The sequence below is a fragment of the Indicator indicator genome, chromosome 3 (assembly GCF_027791375.1).
Source record: "Indicator indicator isolate 239-I01 chromosome 3, UM_Iind_1.1, whole genome shotgun sequence".
Taxonomy (NCBI): Eukaryota; Metazoa; Chordata; class Aves; order Piciformes; family Indicatoridae; genus Indicator; species Indicator indicator.
In genome coordinates, this window is record NC_072012.1 from 11,951,899 (window position 1) to 11,975,977 (window position 24,079).

The 24,079-nt window shown below is 42.6% G+C and overlaps 1 protein-coding gene across 1 annotated transcript in view; it reads right to left on the reverse strand.

Moving 5' to 3' along the window:
• The window catches only part of EXOC4 (exocyst complex component 4), a 469,162-nt gene that overhangs the window by 324,471 nt on the left and 120,612 nt on the right, over positions 1-24,079 (reverse strand). The window contains exons 8-9 of the mRNA XM_054399834.1: positions 12,468-12,613; positions 7,834-7,922 (exon numbers count right to left, since the gene is read on the reverse strand). Of these exons, the coding sequence (XP_054255809.1) occupies positions 7,834-7,922; positions 12,468-12,613 (235 nt within the window). The remainder of the gene's footprint in view (positions 1-7,833; positions 7,923-12,467; positions 12,614-24,079) is intronic.

Below are 24,079 nucleotides of genomic sequence, written 5' to 3' on the forward strand. Positions count from 1 at the left end.
CTGCTGCTATTTCTTGGCATTAAAAGCTTAATTAGAGGAGTTTCTCTTTGAGTTCCTTAATTACTTAAAACCTTATGGTGAGGAATTTTCAGGCTTGGATCAAGAACAGATGTACAGGATAGTGGTGAGTAACCCAAACCCACCCTCCAATCTTAAATTTGGATCTTCCTATTTGTCACCTGGCCAACAACTAAAAAAATTCCTTGGAGGTTCTGCTTAAAAGAAAAGAGATTGAAAAAATTATTCCAATGTCTATAGTGTTATTACAAGAGAGCTTTGTTTCACAGATGGATTTGCCATCCTTTGTCAGAGCTGGGCAAGAAAGTTGGGGTTGTTCAGCCTGGAGAAGAGAAGACTAACAAGACCTTTTAGCAGCCTTTCAGTACTTGAAGAGGACATACAGGAAATACGAGGACAGGTTTTTACCAGGGCCTATTGTTACAGAAGAAGGGGTGATGGTTTGAAACTAAAAGAGGGAGATTACTAGAGAGAAGGAAGAAAATCTTTACAGGAATGGTGGTGAAACACCGGCCTAGTTTGTCCAGATTGGTGGCAGATGTCCCATTCCTGGAAACACGCTAGGTTCAGGTTGTTTGGGGCTCTGAGCAGCCTAATCTAGTTGCAGATGTCCCTGCTGACTGCAGGAGTGTTGAACTAGATGATCTTTAAATGTTCCATCAAACCCAAGTTATTCTATGACACATCTGTAGTTTTGTAGCCCTCCTGCAGACTCACTGGGGCCAGGAGTAACCCTGCAGAAACATGCAGAAATAATTTCATTCTGGAAACCAACATTGACACCTCAACCTTTTAGCCAAGGTCCAAACTTCTCACGACAGCCAGGACATTAACACATGGCCAGTATTAAGACACACCTAGTTAAGAAAGACAATGTTGCACATGGTAGCTGGCAAAAAATCTTACACATGATGTATCATAAAATCACTTCGGTTGGAAGAGACCTTTAAGACCATTGAGTTCAACCATCAACCCAGCACCACCATCACCATTAAACCATGTCCCAAAGCGCCATGTGTTACATATTTTTTTTAACGCCTCCAGGGACGGCGATTCCACCACCTTCCTGAGCAGCTTCTTCAAGTGCTTGACCGCTCATATATCTGAACTACCAACCAATTTTAAGGTATTTGAGTGTTGCATTTTTACAGTTGTCACCTGAAGAACTTGAGAGTGCCTGGACCCCATCAAATCTAACCCTGAATGTCTGCAGGGATGGGGACTCCACCACCTCCCTGGGCAACCTGTTCCAGGGTTCTACCACCCTCATTGTGAACAGCTTCTACCTAGTGTTCAATCTAAACCTACTCTTCTCTAGTTTAAAAACATTATCCCTTGCCTTTTGTAAAGAGTCCCTCCCCAGCTTTCTTGCAGGAGCACTTCAGGTATTGGAAGGGCACAAGGAGGTCTCACCTGGGACCTTCTCTTCTCCAGGCTGAACAACACAACTCTCAGCTTGTCTTTGCAGGCCAGGTGTTCCAGCTTCTGATGAGTTTTGTGTCCCTCCCTCTGGCCCTGCTCCATCAGATCTATGTTCTTCTTGAGTTGAGGGCCCCAGAAGGTGATGTATGCAATGCACAGCTTACACTCCTAGAATCCTGCTTTGCACAGACATGGGAAGTTTAATTAATGCTGAAGTGCACTGAGCTTCCAGGGTGAAAGAAAGAAATGAGCCCAAATTTTAAGATGTGCCAAGCAGATGCGGAATCCATTAACATCTATGGGAACAACAGCTGCTGGGAAGCACTTCACATTTCATTCTTAAAAAGGGCCCAGATGCACAACACCAGCAAAGCTGACCTTCAGATGAACTACAAGGGTCTGCATGCATGTAGATAACTGAGAAGCTGGATGCTGTTTTCCATCCCGATCAGCACCCTTGAGGCTCTTCAGATTTTCATAGCGTATAAAAACATCTTTTCCCATTCCTACTGATAAACTAAACCAAGGCCAATGGTTACCATGAGCACAAGATACAGCTGCCTGAATTCCCTGTGGCCGCAGGACTCTGAAACTGTACACAAAGTATCCAGAAGGAGTCTATAAGCCACAGCACCTCTGACAAAGCAATGCTGTGATAGAATTTATCAGCCAACAGCAAGCAGCACAGTGCAAGGAGGCAGCAGAGACATCTTGTGCCCTCGGAGCTCTTCTGAATCCCACACACACACGGCTGTCCACAAATAAGAATCAGAGAATGCTTTGGATTAGATGGGACCTTTCAAGGTCATCTAGGCCAACCCTCCTGCAGTCAGCAGGGACATCTGCAACTAGAGAAGGTTGCTCAGGGCACCAAACAACCTGACCTGGAAAGGTTCCAGGTATGAAGCTTCTGTCACCTCTCTGGGTAACCTAGGACAGGGTGTCATCACCCTCAAGTAGAAAAATTTCTTCCTTCTCTCTAGTCTAAATCACCCTCTGAGTTTCATACTATCAACCCCTGACCTATCACAACAGACCCTGCTAAAAAGTCTGTCCCCCACTTTCTTACAGACCCCGTTTAAGTACTGAAAGGCCACTAAAAGGTCTTGATAGAGTCTTCTCTTCTCCAGGTTGAACAACCCCAGCTCTATCAGCCTGGCCTCACAGCAGAGGGCTTCCAACCCTCTAATCCTTTTTGTGGCCTTCTCTGGACCTACTCCAAGAGGTCCTGTGCTGAGGACTCCAGAGCTGGCTCCAGCACAGCAGGTGGGGTCTCAGTGGAGCAGACCGGCAAAATGTCCTTCCTCTTCCTGCTCAGTTCTCTAGCTCTCATTAGACATCTTCTGAAATAAACATTAACATGCAACGAGCTTTCCATTTTCAGTTTGTGCTCCTCTTGCCTTTGTTATTGGCTTGCATTTATTTTTTTATAACCTTTTTTTTTTTTTTAATTAATTGTCTGGCATCTCCAGAATCCAGCTTCTGCAATGACCCCTCTTTCCTAGCCCCACAAAATGTTGGCATCTATACCCCTGGATGGCTGATTTCAAGACACTTGTGTAAGGAAGGCAACTGTGTTGGACAAGGCTGTTAGATTATGTGAAAGCTAGCTTTCCAGTTTATAGAATGAACCAATCACCCACAGGTCATGCTCAGTACAAAGAAATTAAAAATGGAGTTAAGTGCTTCTAGAAAGCATCACCAGAATATGGTGTGCAGCCTGCCCTAGGTCAGATCTTGTTTTGCCGGGAGGGGTTGGACTAGACCATCTCAAGGTCCCTCCCAACCCCTAACATTCTGTGATTCTGTGAATACAAAATCAGACCTGCAGAGAGGCTATCCAGAAGAGTAGTGGTCTTTATTTTTTGCTTGAAACTACATTTTTTAAACTCTGGTTACACTCAAATCAACTCAAAAAAACAACCTTAAGACCCCTGCAGACTGTCTCCTGCCCTGTAGTGCAGCCCTAGTGACACCCTCCCCTACCATCTGCTGTCCCTTCCTGCAGTCCCTGACCTCCCTCCACAACAAATCACATTTTTCTTCTATTCCCAAGAAATCATTGGTAAGTGAAGGCAGCAAGTGGAATAGAATAATGTGCACACATGGGAATTATTACACCAGTCAGCGCCACCACCTCTGTGGTGAAATAAAGCCACACTTCAGCCTTGTTTTCATTGAAAATAAAGGTTATTTGATCTCCTGGATGCCCACCTGGCTGTCATATCTTCACAATAATTGAGCTGGTGAGTTAACTGCTGCCAAATGTTGCAGAGGCATCATGGATCTTTACAGCAGTAAATTCTTAAGAGGCTTTGTGAAAAGAGTTGCGAAAACAGTTGTGCAAATAAAAGCAGGATGAACACAACCCTCCATGGAAGGACAAGCTGCAGTGAGGACATGTTGGCTCTCCACACTGTTGGACCTACAGACAGGCAGGAACCTTCCACAGCATGGGAGTGGCTTGCTCCATACATACATCACTTGATCTAGCCATGGCATGTATTCTTTTTTTGCTTAGTGGGTGGTTCAGGGACATTGAGAGGCACTGGTGGCTGCTGGGAAGAAAGAAGTTTTGGAGGAGGTGGGGGGAGAGAGAGCAGAGAAGGAGGAATGGGTGAAGAAGGTATAGAGACCTGGTGAGAAGTGTGGCTAATGAAGGAAAGATGTTAAAGAAGACAACTGTGATCACAGAGTCGTTGAGGTCAGAAAAGATCTCAAAGATCAAGTCCAGCCATCAACCCAACACCATCATGGCCATTAAACCATGTCCCAAAGTGCCACATCTACACATTTTTTGAACACTTCCAGGGATGGTGATTCTACCACCTCCTTGGGCAGCCTGCTCCAGTGCTTGACCACTCTTTCAGTAAAGAAATGTTCCTTAATACCCAACCTAAACTTCATCTGGCACAATTTCAGGCCACTTCCTCTCATCCTATTGCTAGTTATTTGACAGAAGAGACGAACACCAGTCTTGCTACAACCTCCTTTCAGGTAGTTGTAGAAAGCAATAAGGTCTCCACTCAGCCTTCTCTTCTCCAGACTAAACAAAGGCAACTCCCTCCTCAGCTACTAGGGCTTCAGTCATGCAGCTGCTCATGGAATAAACTTACTTGGTTTAGGACATATCCACATCTTGTAAGGCAGTCTATAAAAAGACATTGTATTTGACAAATGACAGGAGAGATCACACATGGAAAATGTAAATTCCCCAGCCACCACATGGCCAAGGTGAGCTCTCAGGGAACAAGAAGAAATGAGAAGCTTAACGATCAGCATTACTTGTTGTGCAGAGAGAAAACCACCTCTGACACCCCATTTCTGACAAGAACCTGGAGAACCACATCTGTGGTACTCTAGAAGGAGATACGTCAGTTATGCACTTTGCCTGCCCCCCACCTTCTTTTTAATGACAATTGTCCAACTTAAGGTAAAAACCCATGGCCTAAGTCTTCCTCCTCCGAGTTGAGTGGAATCAGACACCAGAATTCCATCTCTAAATCGCTTCCAGCAGGTCTCTATCTCCCATGGAAGGATAATGTGTGCCGAACATTTCATCCCAAATGAAAGAGGTTAATAATAAAGCATCACTCTGATCTTCACACACTTTAAGGCTATTTAAATTAAATTCTTATTTCAAAAAGTTAGCATGAACCAAACTTTTACTAGTTCTTTCTTTTTTTTTTTTAAATGCCTATGTTTCTTTGAAGATCTTTTCAGAAAGAAGATTGCCTAACAAGCCACCCTCCTCCTGCTGCCACTGAAACATCATCCCTGTGGATAAGGCTGTCAGGAAGAGAAACCATGTGGCAATTCATAGAAGAGAGTGTCACATGCCTGCCTTCCAGTAACCTGATTGAACAATTAAATTGTATTTCTCTTTAAAAAGAGTTTAAAAAAAAAAATCAAAACCAAAATGCAGATCTTGCTGTGGTCTGGGATTCAGGAAGATTAATGAGCCACCTAAAAGGGATCAGCAGCTTATAATAGAAAAAGAGGATGGTACATTTTTAACATAAAGTTCAAAGGGAAACTTTTCTTGATGGTTAAACTGCAAAGACTTCTCAGCAAAGTCATCTCATCTATTGTCCCCATTGACTCCCTACATTGACTTTTTTGTCACCGATTACATCATGCTCAAGCTCTTCCAATTCATCTGGAAAGGGCAATGCAATCTTGTCCCCATTCACACTAACTCCTATATTTTGTCCTTTACTTTTTTGTCAGTTCATAGGCTTTGTTCTTTCCCACCCCAGCAGCTGGAAGTCTGCATCACTTCTTTTGCATCCTTCTCTCTTGAAAACACTCACAATCTCCTCCTCATGACAAATGTTGTCTCAAGATTTGTCCTTTGTCAATACAAAGCCACTCTCACAAAATCCATCTGTGCCCATCATCTGAATCCAGGAAAGGAGCCCAAAGTTCAGCCTAACAGCAAAGGCAATCATGAAACTAGCCAGACCTCAGACACCCTGTCCTTTGGAAACAGACACAGAGCGAGTCTACCGTTCACAGATTCATAGAATGGTTTGGGTTGGAATGAACCTTGAAGATCATCTAGTTCCACACCCCCTACCATGGGCAGGGACACCTCCCACTAGACCAGGCTGCTCAATGTCTCATCCAGCCTGGTCTTAAATACTTCCAGGGGTAAAGTATCCAAAACTTCTCTGGGCAACCTGTTTCAGTGTCTCACCACCCTCATAATAAAGAACCTTAGGTTGGAAAAGGTTTCTTAAGATCATCAAGTCCAACCACATTGCAGGATCGCTGATGGCCCCAACATGGGCCCAGCTTAGCACTCTCAACAGCTTCATAATTCTTGGCTTTGAACCCACATTTGTCCCATGTAGTTTTTAACAGATAGCTTTTAACCATAGAGAAGAAACTGCTTAAATCCTACTGCCTGCTGGTTTAAGAAACTGATGGTGCAATGGAACAGCTCACATTTTCCAACACCCTATTGAACTGGGTAACTTCTTTCAGTTGATCCTGGACACAAGGAGCAGATTTTGAAGGTGACAACCTGAGCCTTAAAAGAGCTGTGAGCTGATTACCTTCCAAGTGTGTACAAATGGTGATGCCATAATTTAAAAGGCATGTATCTCCACTTTATTTTCATCCCATACGCTGTAAGTTCATAGTGTGGGTGACTGTCAGCTTCAGTACATCTTTATCTCAGATTCTTCCTTCACAGTCCACCCAGAAGTAACTGGCCAGTAAACATATCTCTTCAGGACATGCTTTAGTGGGCATGGTGGTATTGGATGGACAGTTGGACTTGATGATCTTATGATTTTATTCTATGAGTATTCAACATAGAGTGCATTATTATATCCTTAATCGTGGTTAATCAATAATCATCAATCCTTAATGATCAATGAAGATCATCTTTGTAGAGTCACCTAAGTGAACCAATCTGTCCACAAGAACACTCTGTCTCTCAAGATTTCTTTTCACACTCTTGTGGATTTAACCTGACTCTGAGGGCAACTAATTATAAAAGGAGGGAAGGAACACAAAGTCACCCAAAAATCTCTTGAAAAAAATCACAAAACACCCTCAGTTAAAAGCCAAGTGAAAATTATCATGGGTAAGATTTCCAAGAGAAATTCTACCCCCCTCCATCACTATTTTGAAGAGTATAGATTATATTTTTATTGTGGTTAGCCCAGTAAGAAACTATGATAGATGATACAGAGGAATTTAGCCCTGCCATATATTATCATGATAGTCTTAAGATCTTCCCTTGATTCTGCTCCTAAAACCAACCGTTTGTGAATTAGACCATTGAGGAAAAACACAAGAAATGAGACTGCAGTCAGGAGAAGAGAACTTCTCCATATATACAGCACTTGCCACAAGCAATACAAATATAAATCAACAATAGTCCAGCTCTTCAGATTCACCATTTTCAAACACTCTGCAACTCAAGTGTTGTACAAAAGCAAAGAATTGGTTACCTGAGTCCCTACATCAGAAAGCTATTATTTTAAGTATGAGCTAACTGAGCTTGGCTCCCAAAGCAATCCAGGCTATGCATCACATTCAGCATATGACACAAGGACATGTACTGTAGATAAAGATGCAGGTATGAGCTCCAGGTATCTAAAAGTAGTGCTCATGGTGAGATTGTCTGCATTTTACCCATTGTTTTATGAATATCTTTCAAAACCTTGACTTCTAGCTCCAAAGACAGAGGGAATAAAGAGAAATCCTGCTGTTCCACAATGCCATAAGAATAAATAAAGAAGGTTTAAAAACTGGAGAGATTTAGACAGGCTGTGTGGCAAAGTAGAGAGGTATTAATACCCTGCTGCAGTATGGACAGGTTATTTAAGCTCCTGCAAAGAAGAATTACCCAAACTAGCACATTATCTATTAACCCACCTTGAAGTTCTCCACTTCTGCTGTACAGCTCCCTTCTCTGCTCACGCAAATAGGCGCTCATGCTAATAGCATGGGAGGAGGACTCAAACCTGCAATTAAAAACAAAGAAATAAACCCAGTCAGTCAGCCAGCCATAGAAACATCCTCCTCCTAAGCACCAGCCAGCTATGAGTAAAATGGATTTTCCTGCATGTCAGAGCAAAATCATCAAGGCAGACAAAAGCACGTTTTTTTTCCTATAAAACTCCATCATTGATGCAGCACCTTCTGCCACCTCTGATCAGCACAACTCCACCAGCAGCCACCTGTGAGACAGGCCTGCCTGCAAAGCACTGAGATGTTGATCCGCCTTATCAGCTGGGGCACCCAGGCATTTAAGTAAGAATGGTCCCAGAAACGGGTAAAAATCCACACTCAAGCTGTAAGCAAACACCACCTGAACTGCTAACTGGAATATACACAAACATTAAAAATTAACAAACTCCTGGAAATTATGGGGCAATATATTATTAAGTATTGATCATATGGCTCCAACACTGCACAAGGACCCATCTCAGAGGTGGAGACATATTTTCCAACTACTGTAGTCCCATAAACATGATTTTTGCCATTGATTGTAGAAGGCCACAGACCGGGCACTGACCTGACACAGCAAGGTCTCGTGACATCTCTGGGTTTGCCAAGTCCTAAGCTGGATGTCACTGTGATCACCAGTGTCCCGTTCACAATGACTTGTGCCCAACCTGCCTGAGCTTAGTGTTGGGGACATCCCAGATGGCTAAGGGCTGACACCACAGGCAGGCACTGCCTAGCAAACACCCTTTGTGTGCCCAGGCTGGGTGCTTGGGACCAGGGAGAAGGGAGCAGGCAGTGGGGGAAAAGCATCTTCAAATGGTGAAGTTGCCTCAAGACTTAGAAGGAAGACATCTTTCATGAACACCAATGTCCTGAAGGTGAAGGCATTGATCACAGAATGATTTGGGCTGGAATAGACCTTAAAAGACAACCTTGTTCCAACCCACTGTCATGGGCAGGGACACTTCCGCTAGGCCAGGTTGCTCCAAGCCCCATCCAGCTTAGCCAACCCTCAACCCTTCCCCAGTTCTTATCCTAAGGAAGCTTCAACCTGCTCGGAGGGACAGTGGAAAAATGAGCATCTCACCAGAGAAAAGGGACAAGAATTTCTAAGCTTTCTTGTGCAACAGAATGAAAGTTATTAATATTAATGAGGCTTTACTGCCCTAATTTGGACTGTGAGTGTTAGCAGCATTATTGCAGCTGAGCTAATAACAGCCTATCCCAATAAAACAAACACTTCAAGACTTTAATTAAACTAACAGCAAATCCTTGCCTCTGTACTTATGAGATGCTGCCTTTTGCCCTTACTGAGATATTAAGCATAAGATTATTGCCATCGCCCAGAGGTCTTTCTCCAGGCTTCAAAATCAGAAGCATCAGGTCAAGGCAAACTGCAACAACAAACCTCAGTCTCCTCTTTCAGACAGTGACTCGGATTGTCTTCTGAGCTCTGGCTTTTGCTGCAGGATCTCATCACACCCACTTCTTTCCCACAGCCATCCAGTTTCTATTTCCCCTCCCCACCTGTCTCCCTGATCTGCTCTTCTCCTACATTCCTAGCTACAGTTAAGTCCTCTACTCTTGTAACTCCTTTCCCCACCCTGAACCTCCCACAGCAAAGCTTTCAAAATATTTTTAACATACATAAAATTCCACAGTATTACAGCCAGCTTGAGCATAACGGATTGTACATTCAACTTCTGCTTGTGCAATCTACTCCCTTCCCACCAACACTATTTCCACCTTGCAAATTAGATCTCTAAGACAGCACTTGAAAGTGTGCTCCTGGCCACCTTCTGGAATAGAAGGCAGCCAGGTTTATGAGGGTATGAACTATTTGAATTCTCAAAGCAGCCTTCATTTAAACTTTTCTCTTCTAAGCCAATATTAAACAACCAAACACATCATGACTTACTATGATTCCTTCATTTTTGTTGTTGGGGTTTTTTTTTTTGTTGTTGTTGGTTTGGTTTTGTTTTTTTTTTTAATTACCCCCATTTTAAAGATAGAGAAACAACAATTCAAAGTTTATTCCAAATGCTGGCCGATGATTTCCAGACAACAGGACACAACTGGGGAGTCCTGATTATTCTCACTGTTGCTAGAACACACAACTAGCAGAAAATGAAGTTCTTCACAATGAGGGTAGTAGAATACTGGAACATGTTACTCAGACAGGTGGTGGAAGACCCATCCCTGCAGACATTCAAGGTCAAATTTGATGGAGCCCAGAGCAGCCCAATCCAGTTAAAGATATCCCTGCTCACTGCAGGGGTGGTTAGACAAAATGGCCATCAAGGGTCTCTTTCAATCTGTTGCACTCTATCATTCTAGGTAATGCTTCTACTGAGTTGGTGGGGCCCCCATCTCTGGAGACATTCAGGGTCAGGTTTGATGGGGCTCTGACACAACCTGATCTAGTTGAATATGTCCCTGCTGACTGCAGAGGGATTGGATTAGATGACTTTTAAGCCTTCCAATCCAAACTCTCCTATGATTCTATGGTTCTACTTAATCTTCATAAAATTGGCTAGAGGAAGCTATCAAAAGACATGGCACAAACACTTCATCCATATGTGAGTAAAACACAAGGTGGAGCCCAGCCCTAAGAGACTTCTCAAGTGAGGAATTAAATGGAGATAACCTGATGACAAGTGGAAAGCTCCTCTGATTTGGCCAGATAATGGAAATGAAAAAAAAAAAAAAAAAAGCCTTGCAGTCTGGCACAGAAAGCACTGAAGATGGGAGAAGAGACAAGAATAACACTCCATCAAACACGTACATCCCTCAGTGGACTGAGAAATTCCGTTTCAACAGAGATTTCCATAGATACAGTGGCAGCTGACAGAAGACAGATAACCAAATAAGAGAACCCAATAAATGCTGCTGTCACTTTGGTGCCAGCAACAACTTGGTGACAAGACTGTGAGTGGTAAGAGACATCCTGCTCCTATCAGGTTACACACCTTCACTTTAAAGAATTATCCCCACCCACTGCTGCAGACAAACTAATATAGAGACTGGAACTGCTGCAGGTGAAACACACCATCCGTATTCCTCTAACTTAAGTGGTCCAAGTATATCCCCAAGAAGAAACAACACGAAAATCTGAGCAGCCCTATTTTGCTCCAATCTACATCTGCAAGTCAGAGCAAATTCAGAGACCGTAATTCTGAAACCAAATAGCCATGGGAGTGTTAAAAAAAAAAAAAAACAGGTTGAAGAAAGAGGAATAAATAATTCATGCAACTATTAATCTTCTAATAACAGAAGATTATGTAGACAGTTCATCCTGTGAGAGGGAGAGAAGGCAGTGCATAAGACCTGGAATTCTAATAGAGGCCTTAAGAACTATGAGAACAGAGCCCCCAGATACACAGGTCCATAAGACAAAGCACAGGAAGATCTGAATAATCAAGAAATAAGTTTTAGCTGAAAAAATCCCAACAAACGATCAGTGAAGAGGATACAGAACACAGAACTCCCCTCATGCTTGCCCAAAGCAGCTGACTACTCCCAGCCTTTCCCACTACTGAAGCTCCTGCATTATTTCCCCACTATATAATGATCTAACTCCAGTTACATATGAGGGATTCTTTATTAGAAAAAAACACCCAGACTTCATGGATCCCCATCCCCAGCAAATAAGGAGTGAAAACACTTCCAGCTGCTTCCCTTCCAGCAAATATTCCACTAGATGATTTTAACATTGTGCTCTCTTGACTTCAGGGAGCAAAGCTTCCTAAGGCCAAGCACTGGTCAGATGGATAGTGAAGGGCAGCACAAACACTGCAGCAGCTCAGAGTCCAGAGAGGTGCTGAGGACCCATCAAGATACACTGCTCCTGCTGCAGGTGAGCTAGCATCTCAGACTCTGCTACTCCCCAGGAGATCTCCACACTGCTGTTCCTTCCAACTTACTGTGAAACTTGCTCATTCCCTCACCATTTTTGAACAATATTATTCTAAAAACATTCAAAATCCTGTGAATTTAGGTGTAGCAACAAGATACCGAAGATGGTGTAGTAACAAGGCTCTTCTTCTAACAGTGCTTCTCACCAACAGTTCCTCAATTCTTATTTTTTGCACATTAAATTTGTTCCTTTAAATCCTTCCCTTGGCCACCTAGCCTCTCATCCTCTCCTGCACTCTCCTCCCAACCACTTAATTCTTTCCACTCTGAATTAAAGCAGTTAGTGATAGGATTAACTGCTTAGTCTATCTGGCAATTATACAGTTATCTTAATTCTCTTTGTCCAGTCCCCTTTATCTCTCAACAGGTCCTAAATTTACCATGGACAAAAAGGGGCATAATGGATCATTGCATGCTTTGCAGCAGCTTCTATAACGGGATCCCAGTCCTGAGAGGCGTCCTGGAAAGAGCTACACTCAAACCCAGCAACAAGTCTGTAACAGAAATCCTACCAAGGCTTCAGCTTTGGCTGTTAAACCTTCACTCCTCTCACACTGTGAAAATGTGATTAGCAGCCAGTGGTGTGCAGTACTTGGGGACCAAAGAAAGCTCAGGTATAGCTTTAACATTGTCCCAGTACTTACTTGAACAAGGGATTTTTAGGTCTTTGTGGTTTCTTCTTTGCAAAGAAGGCTGCAAATTCTCTGCCAGAGCTAGCGTAGCTAAGCTGGGTGGAGGGCTCTGAGGCAGTGCGGGTGTTCTTCATGTCCAGGTACTCTGTCAGCAGCATCTACCAAGAGAAGGAAGAGGAACTCACCATTTGAAATAAAACAGCATTAAGATGTTACAAGATAACCTGAAAATAAAGGATTTTTAGACATTCTTTAAGAATAGAAAACAAATAAAGATGCCCAAAAATTCTGATTAACAGAAAACAGAAAAAAAATTCTGATGATCAGAAATTGAATCCAAGCGACCTAGAAGTCATAGCTTCTAGTTTGGTAAAATCTTCTTTTATACTACTTGGTACCAAAGGTAACTTGCAACAATTATAGAATCATAAAACTGTTTCAGTTGGGAAAGATCTCTAAGACCATTGAGTCTAACCATCAACCCAACATCACCGTGGTTATTAAACCATGTGCCACAGTACCATGTCCACACATTTATTGAACACCTCCAGGGATGGTGACTCCATCATTTCCTTGGGCAGTCTATTTCAATGCTTGACCACTCTTTCAGCAAAGAACTTTCTTCTAATATCCAACCTAAAGCTCCCCTGCCACAATCTTCTCTATCATCTGACACTAGGGAGAAGAGACCAACTCCCACTTTGCTCCAAGCTTCTTTCAGGAAGGAGCAATGAGGTCTCCCCTCACCCTCCTCTTATCCAGGCTAAACAACCCCAGTTCCTCTTACCTGCTCCTCACAACACTTGCTCTCTAGACCCTTCACCAGCTTTGTTGCCCTTCTCTGGACACACAGCAACTCAATGTCTTTCTTGCAGTGAGGGGCCCAAAACCTGAACACAGAAGTCCCTACTCTTCCTAAAATTGATTCTAGTAGCAGCAGCTGGGTGTGTTACTGGCCAGTCTTCACAGACTGATTATATACCATGGCTCTTAAAAACGTGAGAGTTCCAATATTGCTGTTCAATTACAAAAGCTTATTTTATGTGTATGCATGCCTGCATATTTTATGCATATTTATATCATAGCATTGCTTTGGTTGGAAGAGACCAATTGTTAACCCAGCACTGCCAAGTCCAACACTAAACCATGCCCCTCAGCACCACACCTACACAGCTTTCCTATCCCTTCAGGGACTGAAACACCACTACTGCCCTGGGCAGCCTGTTCTAGGCCTTAACATCCCTTTTCAGGGAAGAAATTGTTCCTCATGTACAGCCTAAACTTCCCTTTGACGCAACTTGAGGCTGTTTTCTCTTGTCCTATCACTTGTTACTAAGGAGAAAAGACCAAACCCCACCTCACTCCAACCTCCTTTCAGGGAGTTGTAGAGAATGAGGCTGCCTCCACCCCATCAGCCTCCTTTTTCTCCGGGCTTATCAACCCCAGTTCCCTCAGTTGCTCTTTCCAAGACTTGTGCTCTAGACCCTTCACCAGCTATGCTGCCCTCTTGGAGTGAGCAGCCAAAAAATATACAGAATTCTAATGCAGAATGTGTGTTTGTATAACATGTAGAAATCTAAACCACCCATGTGTGTGTTGGGGTATACGTGCTGCAGGCCATGTCTGCTGTTAGAAAAACCCCTGGGAATGCTGCAAAAATTGCCCTTTAATAGCTCTCAAACCGAATAAGCTTCTTTTACCATTGAAAACATGATTTCCCACAGCCATTAGTTCTGCCATCATAGTTTAGGGGTGGTTTTCCTCCAGCCCAATAAACTCAGTCAGGGGCTGGGGGGTCCCTTTGGTGAAACCCTTGCAGCCCTGAGCAATGGCCTGATATTTGATGCTAATTAAACAACTCAATGGTGCAGAAGCACATTCCAAGTCAATTCACTTCTAATTTCCTTGTGTCCGCAGATAGAAAGAAAGCTCTCAAAAATTAACTTTTGTCAGTGCATTCAGAGAGTCCCTTTTTATTTTCAGAAAATTCTACCTACTTGGATGCTATTAGTAATGTGTTCTGTTTGAATAATTAGTTAGTCAAAGCTCATCAAAGAGAGTTGCCTGTAATGAAAGGAACACATCAGAGCTGTGCTAAGTTTAAACAAATTACATAGGAAAAAATATCCAGGCAAATGGTATCCTGTCCCTAATTAGAAATAATTCAGGATAACTTGGGAAAAAAAAATAATAATACAAGCATGAAAGAAACTTCAGCTCCTGAAACATCTCAATTAAAACTTTACCCAAGCACAAGCTTTTAAAATACATGGCTATTGTTAAGAGTGAAAATAATCATTGTGCTAAATTTTAACAGTAATTCACCAAATACATTTCTCTTCCTGTATTTACATTTCATGTTCACTTCTTGAATTAACAACCCTAAAATTATCACCAGAATGTAATTAAAGCTCAGCCTTAATCAGGTTTAAAAAAAAAAAAAAAAAACAAACCACCAAACCACCCCAAAACCAGTAAAACATTTCCCAGTTTGTTCTCATATTATGGATGAAACCTATTTATAATGGATTCCATGACTCCATTGTCACCTTATATCCAAGAATAAGAAGCGCAAAGCACATTATACACAACTTGGATCCAAGATCACAACAAGCCAAGAGAGGGTTGAGCAAAGAACAGAATAAATAATCCCTGATGGTTAAAAGGTTAAATAGAAAAAAATCCTAGTTTCCCAGCATGGCAGGGGTTGGAAGGGATATCTGTGAATCATCTAGTCCAACCCCCTGCTAAAGCAGGGTCACCCACAGCAGGTTGCACAAGATCACATCAGGTGAGTTTTGAAAATCTCTAGAGAAGGAAACTCCACAACCTCTCTGGGCAGCCTGCTCTAGGGCTCTGTCACCCTCACAGGAAAGATGTTTTTCCTTACACTGTGATGGAAATCCCTGCTTCACAGCTTGTGTCTATTGTCCCTTGCCCTGTCACTGGGCACCACAGGAAAGACCCTGGCCCCATCCTCTTTACCCCCCCCTTTAGATCTTGTTGAGCATTGAGAAGATCCCCTCTCAGGCTGTTCTTCTTCAGGCTCAACAGCCACAAGGTCTCTCAGCCTTTCTGCCTCACATAGATGGTCCAGGCCCCTCAGAATCTTTGTAGCCTCTGTTGGACTCTCTCCAGTAGTTCCCTGTCTCTCTTGAACTGGGGAGCTCAGACGTGGCCTCACCGCGGCAGAGTAGAAGTGGAGGACAACCTCCCTTGACCTGCTGGCCACACTCTTCTTAAAGTATACTTAGTTCCCTCTATCTCCTGTAGTGGGTAGCCCAGACTGGACACAGTAGTCACAGATGGTATTTCCAGTGAGATATTTAGAACATTTCTGAAAGCACTGCGGATTAGGGAAAACAAGATAAATTTGTTGATTTAGGGTATTACTAGATGGGCAGGGCAGGATGGGCAGATGCAAGGCTCTGAGAAAGTCAAAAGCTGTAAAAGCAGCAAAAAGAGCTTGTTTTGGTAACTGTTCTCTGAGTTCATCTTTAAGTTATGAAATTCAAGCATAACAGAAACTGCACTAGACAGATCAGAGCTCTTTCTGCTCCAGTGCCCTGTACTCAACAGTTACACAAATACTTCAGAACCAAGTAATTAAGTGCAAGCATGACTGAGCAGTTACAATGCACAGCCAAGGGGGAGAGAAGTAAAGACAGGAGAGATCTTCAATCCACAGCATATTTGACTTATAACTGCAGCCCAAAGATTAAGACCCTTATGATTTTTAAGCAATATCATTGATGTGGCCCAGTCTCAAAACCTTGCCAGCTACTTTCAGACTGCCCAGATTGGTGGTGGAGTCACCGTCCCTGGAGGGGTTCAAAAAATGTATAGACATGGTGCTTTGGGTCATTGTTTTGTGGGCATGGTGGTCTTGAGTTGTTGGTTGGACTCAATGATCTTTCAGGTCTTTTGCAGCCGAAATGATTCTGTGATTCTATAGTGCCTCAAAAAAACAGCCTAAATATTTCACTTGTCATCACATTGTGAAATGTGTGGTCTTCACCCAATGTCAGCAGCATCAATTTATTCCCTACATCAAGACAGTCCAAATTACGCAGTTCTGCTCTCATAATCCTAGTAGAAGATTTTAATATGCATCATATTTCAGAGTTAGAAGCTATTAAAAGCCACAGCAAGCTAGAATTTTAAAATCTACTGAAAAGAAAAGAAAACCCAGACATTTTCCTGCCTATGTAAGCGAAGAGAACCAACCAAGTAAGGGATTTCATGATTTGGTCCCATAACACCTGATTAGTACTTGCTATGCCATGAATCAAAACCCTTGTTAGACATTAATCACATGGACATACAGCAAGATTTATGAGTGACTGGAAAGTTTGCAACATCCCATTCATCTAGAACAAGGACTTTGACTTTTTTTGCTCCATGGTTGAATCCCGCTATCCATGTAGTGTATTTACATCAATGTCAAACAAATATAAGCCATAACTAAAGCAAGAGAACAAAGAACTTCTCCAGCTGCTCTTTGGAGATGAAAATTAATATTAAATGTTTTATTAAAAAAGCAATATTTATGGATTTGGAGGCTTAATTAAATTCTCCAAAGGCAAAAGGTCGCATTGGTATGTGCGGTCTGCCAATCATGCTGATCTGATAACAGCTTGCACAACACTGTCCTTCTGAACTGCAACAGGGCAAGAACAAATTTGCTTCTGTGTCTCCTGCTTGTATCTGCTGCCACTCTCCAGATCCACATTTTTATCCTTTGACTGAGCCTTACGAGATGTTGTGTAAGATGTGATTTCTCATCGTGCTCAGCATTGACCTATGAACAAAGCACATGCACTAAAAATATGCCTGGCCACAGGGCAGCTGCTGAATTCATTTATTGTACCTCTTGTGAGATTTTAGACAGGTTTGAGCTCTGCATAAGCTCTATCCCATCAATCAGAAGCTCAAAAAAGGTATTTCCCATCCTCATGCACTCTGAAGTAAGATGAAAGCTACAGTGTGAACACTTTGCCCCATCTGAAAATTGTGACCGCTTCAAACTCTACCACCATCAATGATGATTTTCTTTACACCTTTGTATATTTGGGAGGCTCCAGAAAATCAAATGAAAACTAACACCACACATCATGAATTTGGCAAGGTTAAATGGGATGACCAGGTCATTACTGGCCTCTCCACCTCATATTGATCTGGGACAAAATCACAGAAGAGATGATAAAAGACTCTATTTAAAAAAAATTAAGGGAGAATAAGAGAACTGATGTCCAGCAACATCATTTACACAACACACATCTTGGCTAGCTTGTATTCTTATGATGATGACAAATTTAGCTTCAAATCAACAGAGAAAAAGTTATTTCCACCAAGGATCTAACAAAAGCAAAACATTAGAAGTCAACACAGCACCTACTAGAAGAAAACCAGGCAGACACATGACAAGATCCTTAACACATAACTAGAGATGTGGAAACCACCGATATTGGGCCTTGCAAGCTCTCAAAAATCTGAAATTCTCTTTTCCTTTTTTCTTCCGTATTCCAAGCAAAAGACTTTTCCAGAATGCCATATGTAAATCTTTTTATTGTCAACCTAAGATTGGTCCATCTTCATTTTTAAAACAATAGTAATTACAGGAAGCTAGGTCAGATAGTGAAGAGGGGCTGCAGCAACCCGTTTCTGGACTGAATGAATCACAACTTCTCCTATTTCAAATTCCTGTGAAAACGATGACTACAGAAGGTTTGCAATTCCAAAAGTTTTGGGGGGAAAACAAAAAAGTAGAATTATAATTAATGGAATAACATACTTGTCTTTTTAATTATTATTATTCATAATATAATCAATCTACTGTAGAAATGTCAATGTCAGTAGAGATAAATCTCTACATCATAGAATGGTTTGGGTTGGAAGAGACCTTAAAGGTCATGTAGTTCCAACCCAGGGACACCTTCCACTAGACCAGGTTGCTCAAAGCATCATCCAACCTGGCCCTGAACACCCCCAGAGAGAGGGCTTCCACAACCTCCCTGCACAACCTGTTCCAGTGTCTCACCACCCTCACTGGAAAGAATTTCTTTTTAATCTCCAGTTTAAATCTACCCTCTTCCGGCTTCAATCCATGCCCCCTCACTCTATCACTACAAGTCCTTGTAAAAAGTCCCTCCTCAGCTTTCTTGTAGGCCCCCTTCATTTACTGGAAGGCTGCTGTAAGGTCTGCTCAGAGCCCTCCCTTCACCTAGGGAAAAAATATGAAACTTGTTATCTCTTAGATTATTGTGTGAAGCTGTGACTAGCAAATTTGGGAATACTGAAGATAATCAAGAGCAGAGAAGGTCCCACTGTGATGATGTGCATTAATTAGCTAATTGGAAACGTTTCTATAAAGCAAAGAGCTTTGTCAGAAGTAAAAGTTTACAGCATCACTCTGTATTGATCTCATCTCTGTATTGATTCATCTGGAATGCCAAATGAATCCCTGAGATTCATAAACAAAGGGAGAACAGGGAAAAAAGAGGGTGGAAGGGTGCACCAAAGGAACCTGGGAACTATTAAAAGGCTGGAAGGATGATACAGCTTACAGCAAAACACCAAGAGCCATGAGCTTGGCCTTGTTAGCTTACTGAAGACAAGGCTAAGAGGTTACTGGATCAGCAGCAGCATGCAACAGGGAGGGCACAGAGCTGAGAAAAAAAAAACCTTCACTAATGAAGTTTTTAAAGAAATCCAAAGGCTGGAGAGTTGAAGCTGGACAAGCTTTGACAAATGCTCAGGCATACATTTCCAGAGCATAATTAACCACTTAGATCAAAGGTTATACACTACATTGTCTGCCACTGATTTATTTTTTCACCCCAGTCAAGACTGGACACGTTCCTGAAGCGTGGGACTTCCTTCAGACAAGAATTAATTAAAGAAAGTACCATGGTTTGTTTTACGCAGAGGTCAGGAGAGAAGATCACAACAGCTCCTCAAAATCTGGGGATCCTAATAAAGCTGCCACATCATTCTCAGGCTCTTGCATGAAGGAGAACTCAATGTTCAAAGTACCATTGCTGCACAGCACCTTCAGCTACCATTTTGAGGTGAAAGAGAGAATAAAAACATCTGCTGGTAACATTTATTTGGTGAACTGGTTTGTGCTAAAAGAAATTTCTCACCCCGGCCTGTTTTTGGCAACCACTGGGCATGAAACTGCAAATGAAGGCTACCTTGCTCTACTTAGAAGACACTGTAAAAGGCAGAAGACTCCCAGAAGTAACCCTCTCAACACCTGAGAATGTCTCTAGTATGTTCCCATGCCAACAGCATTCTGGCTTGGATCAGCAATAACGCAGCCAGCAGGACCTCTGTCCTCAGCTTTGGTGAGGCCACACCTTGAATACTGGGTTCAGTTTTGGTGCCCTCAATCCAAGAATAATATTCAAGTGCTGGAGTGTGTCCAGAGAAAAGCAATGAAGCTGCTGAAAGGTCAAGAGAACAGGTCTTGTGATAAGCAGCTGAGGTAATTGGGTTGAATAGTGTGGGGAAGAAGAGGCTGAGGGGAGACCTCATTGCTCTCTACAACTCCCTGAAAGGAGGTTATAGAAAGATGAGTTTTGATCTCTTCTCCCAAGTAAGAAGTGATAGGACAAGAAGGAATGGCCTCAAACTGCACCAAGGGAGGTTCAGGTTGGATATTTCAAAAAACTTTTTTACAGAAAGGGTTACCAGGAATTGTAACAGGCTGCCCAGGGACATGGTGGAGTCATCCTCCCTGGAGATGTTAAAAAATCATATTGTCGTGGACCTTGGGCCATGACGGTGTGGGCTGATCTTATTAGAAGTCTTTTTCAGGTGATTGCTCTGACACACCAGGCAGCTGCAGAAACATTGGCATGCTGTGCTGAGGCACTGCGGACTCCTCCTGAGTTACATCAGCCTCAGAAAAGGCTTTGGAGTTACATTTCAGTTAGACCTAGCAGGAACCATCACAAACAGATTAAAAAGCAGACGAGCAATTTCCCAGTGGGATTTCAATGAGGAAAGTTAGTTAAAACCATAACAGCAGTCTCATATGATCTTACACCTTCTGGTTCAGTGAGGATGCAAGGACATTCCTGGAGACAACAAAACATGGCGCATGTGGAAGAAGGCACAACATTCCTGCAAGATGACAATATCCAGCAAGAGATCATCTGAGAGGCAATAAAAGCAACAGCAAATCAGTTAGAAAAGCCCTCCAAGATCACTGAATCCAACTGTCAACCTAAGACCACCATGACCATTAAACTATGTCCTGACTACCATGTCCACACATTCCTGGAACACCTCCAGGGGTGGTGACTTTATCACATCCCTGGACAGCCTGTTCCAACACTTGACCACTCTTGCAGGAACAAAATTTTTCCTAATACCCAACCTAAACCTCTCCTGGCACAATTTCTGGCCACTTCCACAAACAAAAAAGCTGGGAGTTGAAGCAGGATGCACTAGTATGACATGCACTTATTTCTTTCAAAACACAGGAAAAGAGACTTCATGCTTGAAGCTCTGGAGACAGGAGGCAACTGCTAGCAAAGTGCCAGGCTAAGGCAAGAAAAGCAGTGGCACTCTACATGAGACAATGGTGTACAGCTAATTAGGCAGCAATTTGCAGTAGCAAAAGTCTTAATAATTAAAATGCTGCAGTAACTGTGGAATTTAACACACAAAAAGAGGTAACAATTAAGTGAATTTTAAGAGCACCGTGTAAGTTGTACCACATTCAGAACAGGGGCTAGGATAACACCTGGCAAACACAACAAAGAACAAAGCAACAAGGTAAGTCTGAAAGAATAAAACCACTTTGTAGGTGCTGTGAATAAGCTCCATGGCTTGCTTTATCTAATCCTGTTGTTGTCCATGAAATTAGTTTAACAGAAACATGATAATAAAACCCCTTCCAGAATGAATTCTCTCAAGGCATTGTCCAAACCCATTCTTGTATGAGAAGGAAGAATTCCTTTTGGTCCTCATTTTTGGGGAAGAAGTGAAAACCAACCCCAGAACTCTCTCAGTAACACTATCATTGCACAGCCATTATCAAGACTAATTGTCAATTAGTGTAACTATTACTGTGGAGGTGTGAATGTGCATCTACCACCAGGTAGGAAGGAAGGGAGAGGGCAAACCTTAGAATCACTTTCAAAACACAACTCCTTACAAGCTGATTTAATCATGGATGAATTGTACACCTGCTCAGATGGCTTCAGAGAGCTTAAAACCAAAACCTTTTCATGAGCTTTCAATAACACCTGCATGGATCAGCACCACCTGATCTGACTCTGCTTATTGTATGGCTGAGCTGAAGTCACCTGAGACATTACCAGTGTAAGGGGTTTCACAGTTGCTGACACAGCAAAAGGAGAAGCTGTTCCATGCTGTCACAGCTATCAACATCAGGCTGTAGGTTCCCTGAGCAACCCAGCACTGGCCAGCACTCATTTCATCTTCCCACTCTTTACACAAGCTGCCACAACAGATTAACCATCTGTCAAGAAAGGGACTTCAGTAACAAATGCCTAGCATAAGAATTTAAACATTGGTGTTTTCTGCTACTGGCCCCTGATGTATCAACACTCTGTGACATATCACTGTTTCACTGGACAGATTTAAAGTAAAACCCTAGAGCTGCTACAAGTGTAAGGGAGGGAATTTTGCCCCTCTGCTCCACTGTGCTGAGACCCCACCTGCAGTGCTGGAGCCAGCTAAGTAGAGAACAGACTGTTGGAGCAGGGCCAGAGAAAGCCACAAAAAGGATCAGAGGGTTGGAAGCCCTTTCCTGTGAGGACAGGCTCAGAGAGTCAGGGTTGTTCATCCTGAAGAACAGAAGGCTCAAAGGGAGACCTTCTGGTGGCCATTCAGTAATTAAAAGGGGCTGATCAGAAAGCTGGCGAAAGACATTTTAGCGGGGCCTGTTGTGACAGAACAAGGGGCAATGGTTTTAAACTCCAGGAAATTTAGAGTAGACACAAGGAAGACATTTTTTCACAATGAGGTTGTGTCTTATGCTGACAAGCACAAAACAAAAAGTCTCTTACTGTTAGTACCTCTACCGCACTCCCATGTGCCACATCAAAATTAGAACTTCCATCTTAACTTACACTTGTGACTCAGAAAATAAACAGCTCAAAGAAAAACCTGCTGACAGACTCCAGCAGGTAACTTCATTTTCTGCAAGACAAGAGCAGGCAAGTGCTGCAGAGAGAGGTCTGCCTCTGCTTCAAGCCTTCAAAATGTGTGTGTGAGGAAGGAGGCTTTGCAACTGCTTTCTACTTTTAGCAGCTTTAACAGCCACAACATCAACAAACTGGTACCAGCTCATACAAAGGTAGATGAGGAAGGTCATCTGCAGTTCAGTGAGGCATAAAGTTTTAAGGCATTTTCACTGAAATGTAGACATCTGGCCTCCACAATGAACAGGAGCTCAGCTGTGGGGTTTTTCAATCCTGTCTTTCTCAGTAGTTCTGCCGGTTTGTTTATTTATTTTACTAAAAGAGGAACAAATACTCATGACAAATTTATTTAAGCTACCAATAGTCAACTTGAATAACTGGGTCATAAAACAAACAGACAGCATTTATTTTTCTCCAGGCACCTCAGCTGCTCAGCAGATACAGATTATGCTAGCAGAAACGATCCAAGTAACAAGGCTGCTTTCTCCTTTTCGCATCTGCCCCTTAACATCAAAACAAAACAACAACAAAAAAACCCAAACAGAATGAAGGTGGGTGGTATAGGGAACCAGTGGAAATTATTCACTTTCTCCAAATAAATCCCTGTTTGGAGGCATGTTTCCATAGTAAAGCAGGAGTTTGTTCTGCAGCACGATGACTGGAATTAGCAAAACTAACACATTCACAGAGCTTTGGGGTGAATATTGCTCAAAGCGCGGGGGGAAAAAAAACATAAATCCTTTTACAGTTTCTGACAAGTAAACCCAACTAGTTTCTGGGCACTAACTTGAAATGGTTGCTTTGATGACTATAGTAAAACAGGTATAAAAACATGTGCCATGCAGAGGTACCTGGAGAAGCTTGAAAAGTGGGTCTGTGAGAACCTCATGAGGTTCATCAAGGCCAAGTGCAAGGTCCTGCAGCTGAGTCAGTGCAATCCCATGTACCAATACAGGCTGGTGGACAAATGGATGGGGAGAAGCCCTGTGGAGAAAGACCTGGGGATGCTAGTGGGTGAAAAGCTGGATGTGATCCAGCACCGCATGCTCGCAGCCCAGAGGCAACCTGTCTTGGGCTGATCCCCAGCAGCATGAGCAGCAGGTAGAGGGAGGGGATTCTAAAGTGGACTGAAAAGCAGTGAACTTCATCAGAAAGGTGTAATTACCACCAGCATCACAACTGGCACAAAATGAAGCATTTTCAGGCACTCTTACGGTGCGCTGTCGTTCAGTGAGTGCACTTCCTTTTGTGCATGTAACACAAAGTCAAGGAGGAGTGTAAGAGTTGAACAGGTAATTGTGTGCAGATTTCTGCTCTGCAACTACAATTTAGCTAAGCTCCACTGCTTCTGCACATTTTGGAGGTGGGGAGGATATATTTAGAAACTTATGTTTACAAAAGAAGTATAGCTAAACATTTTTAAATCATAAAGAAAGAGGATAT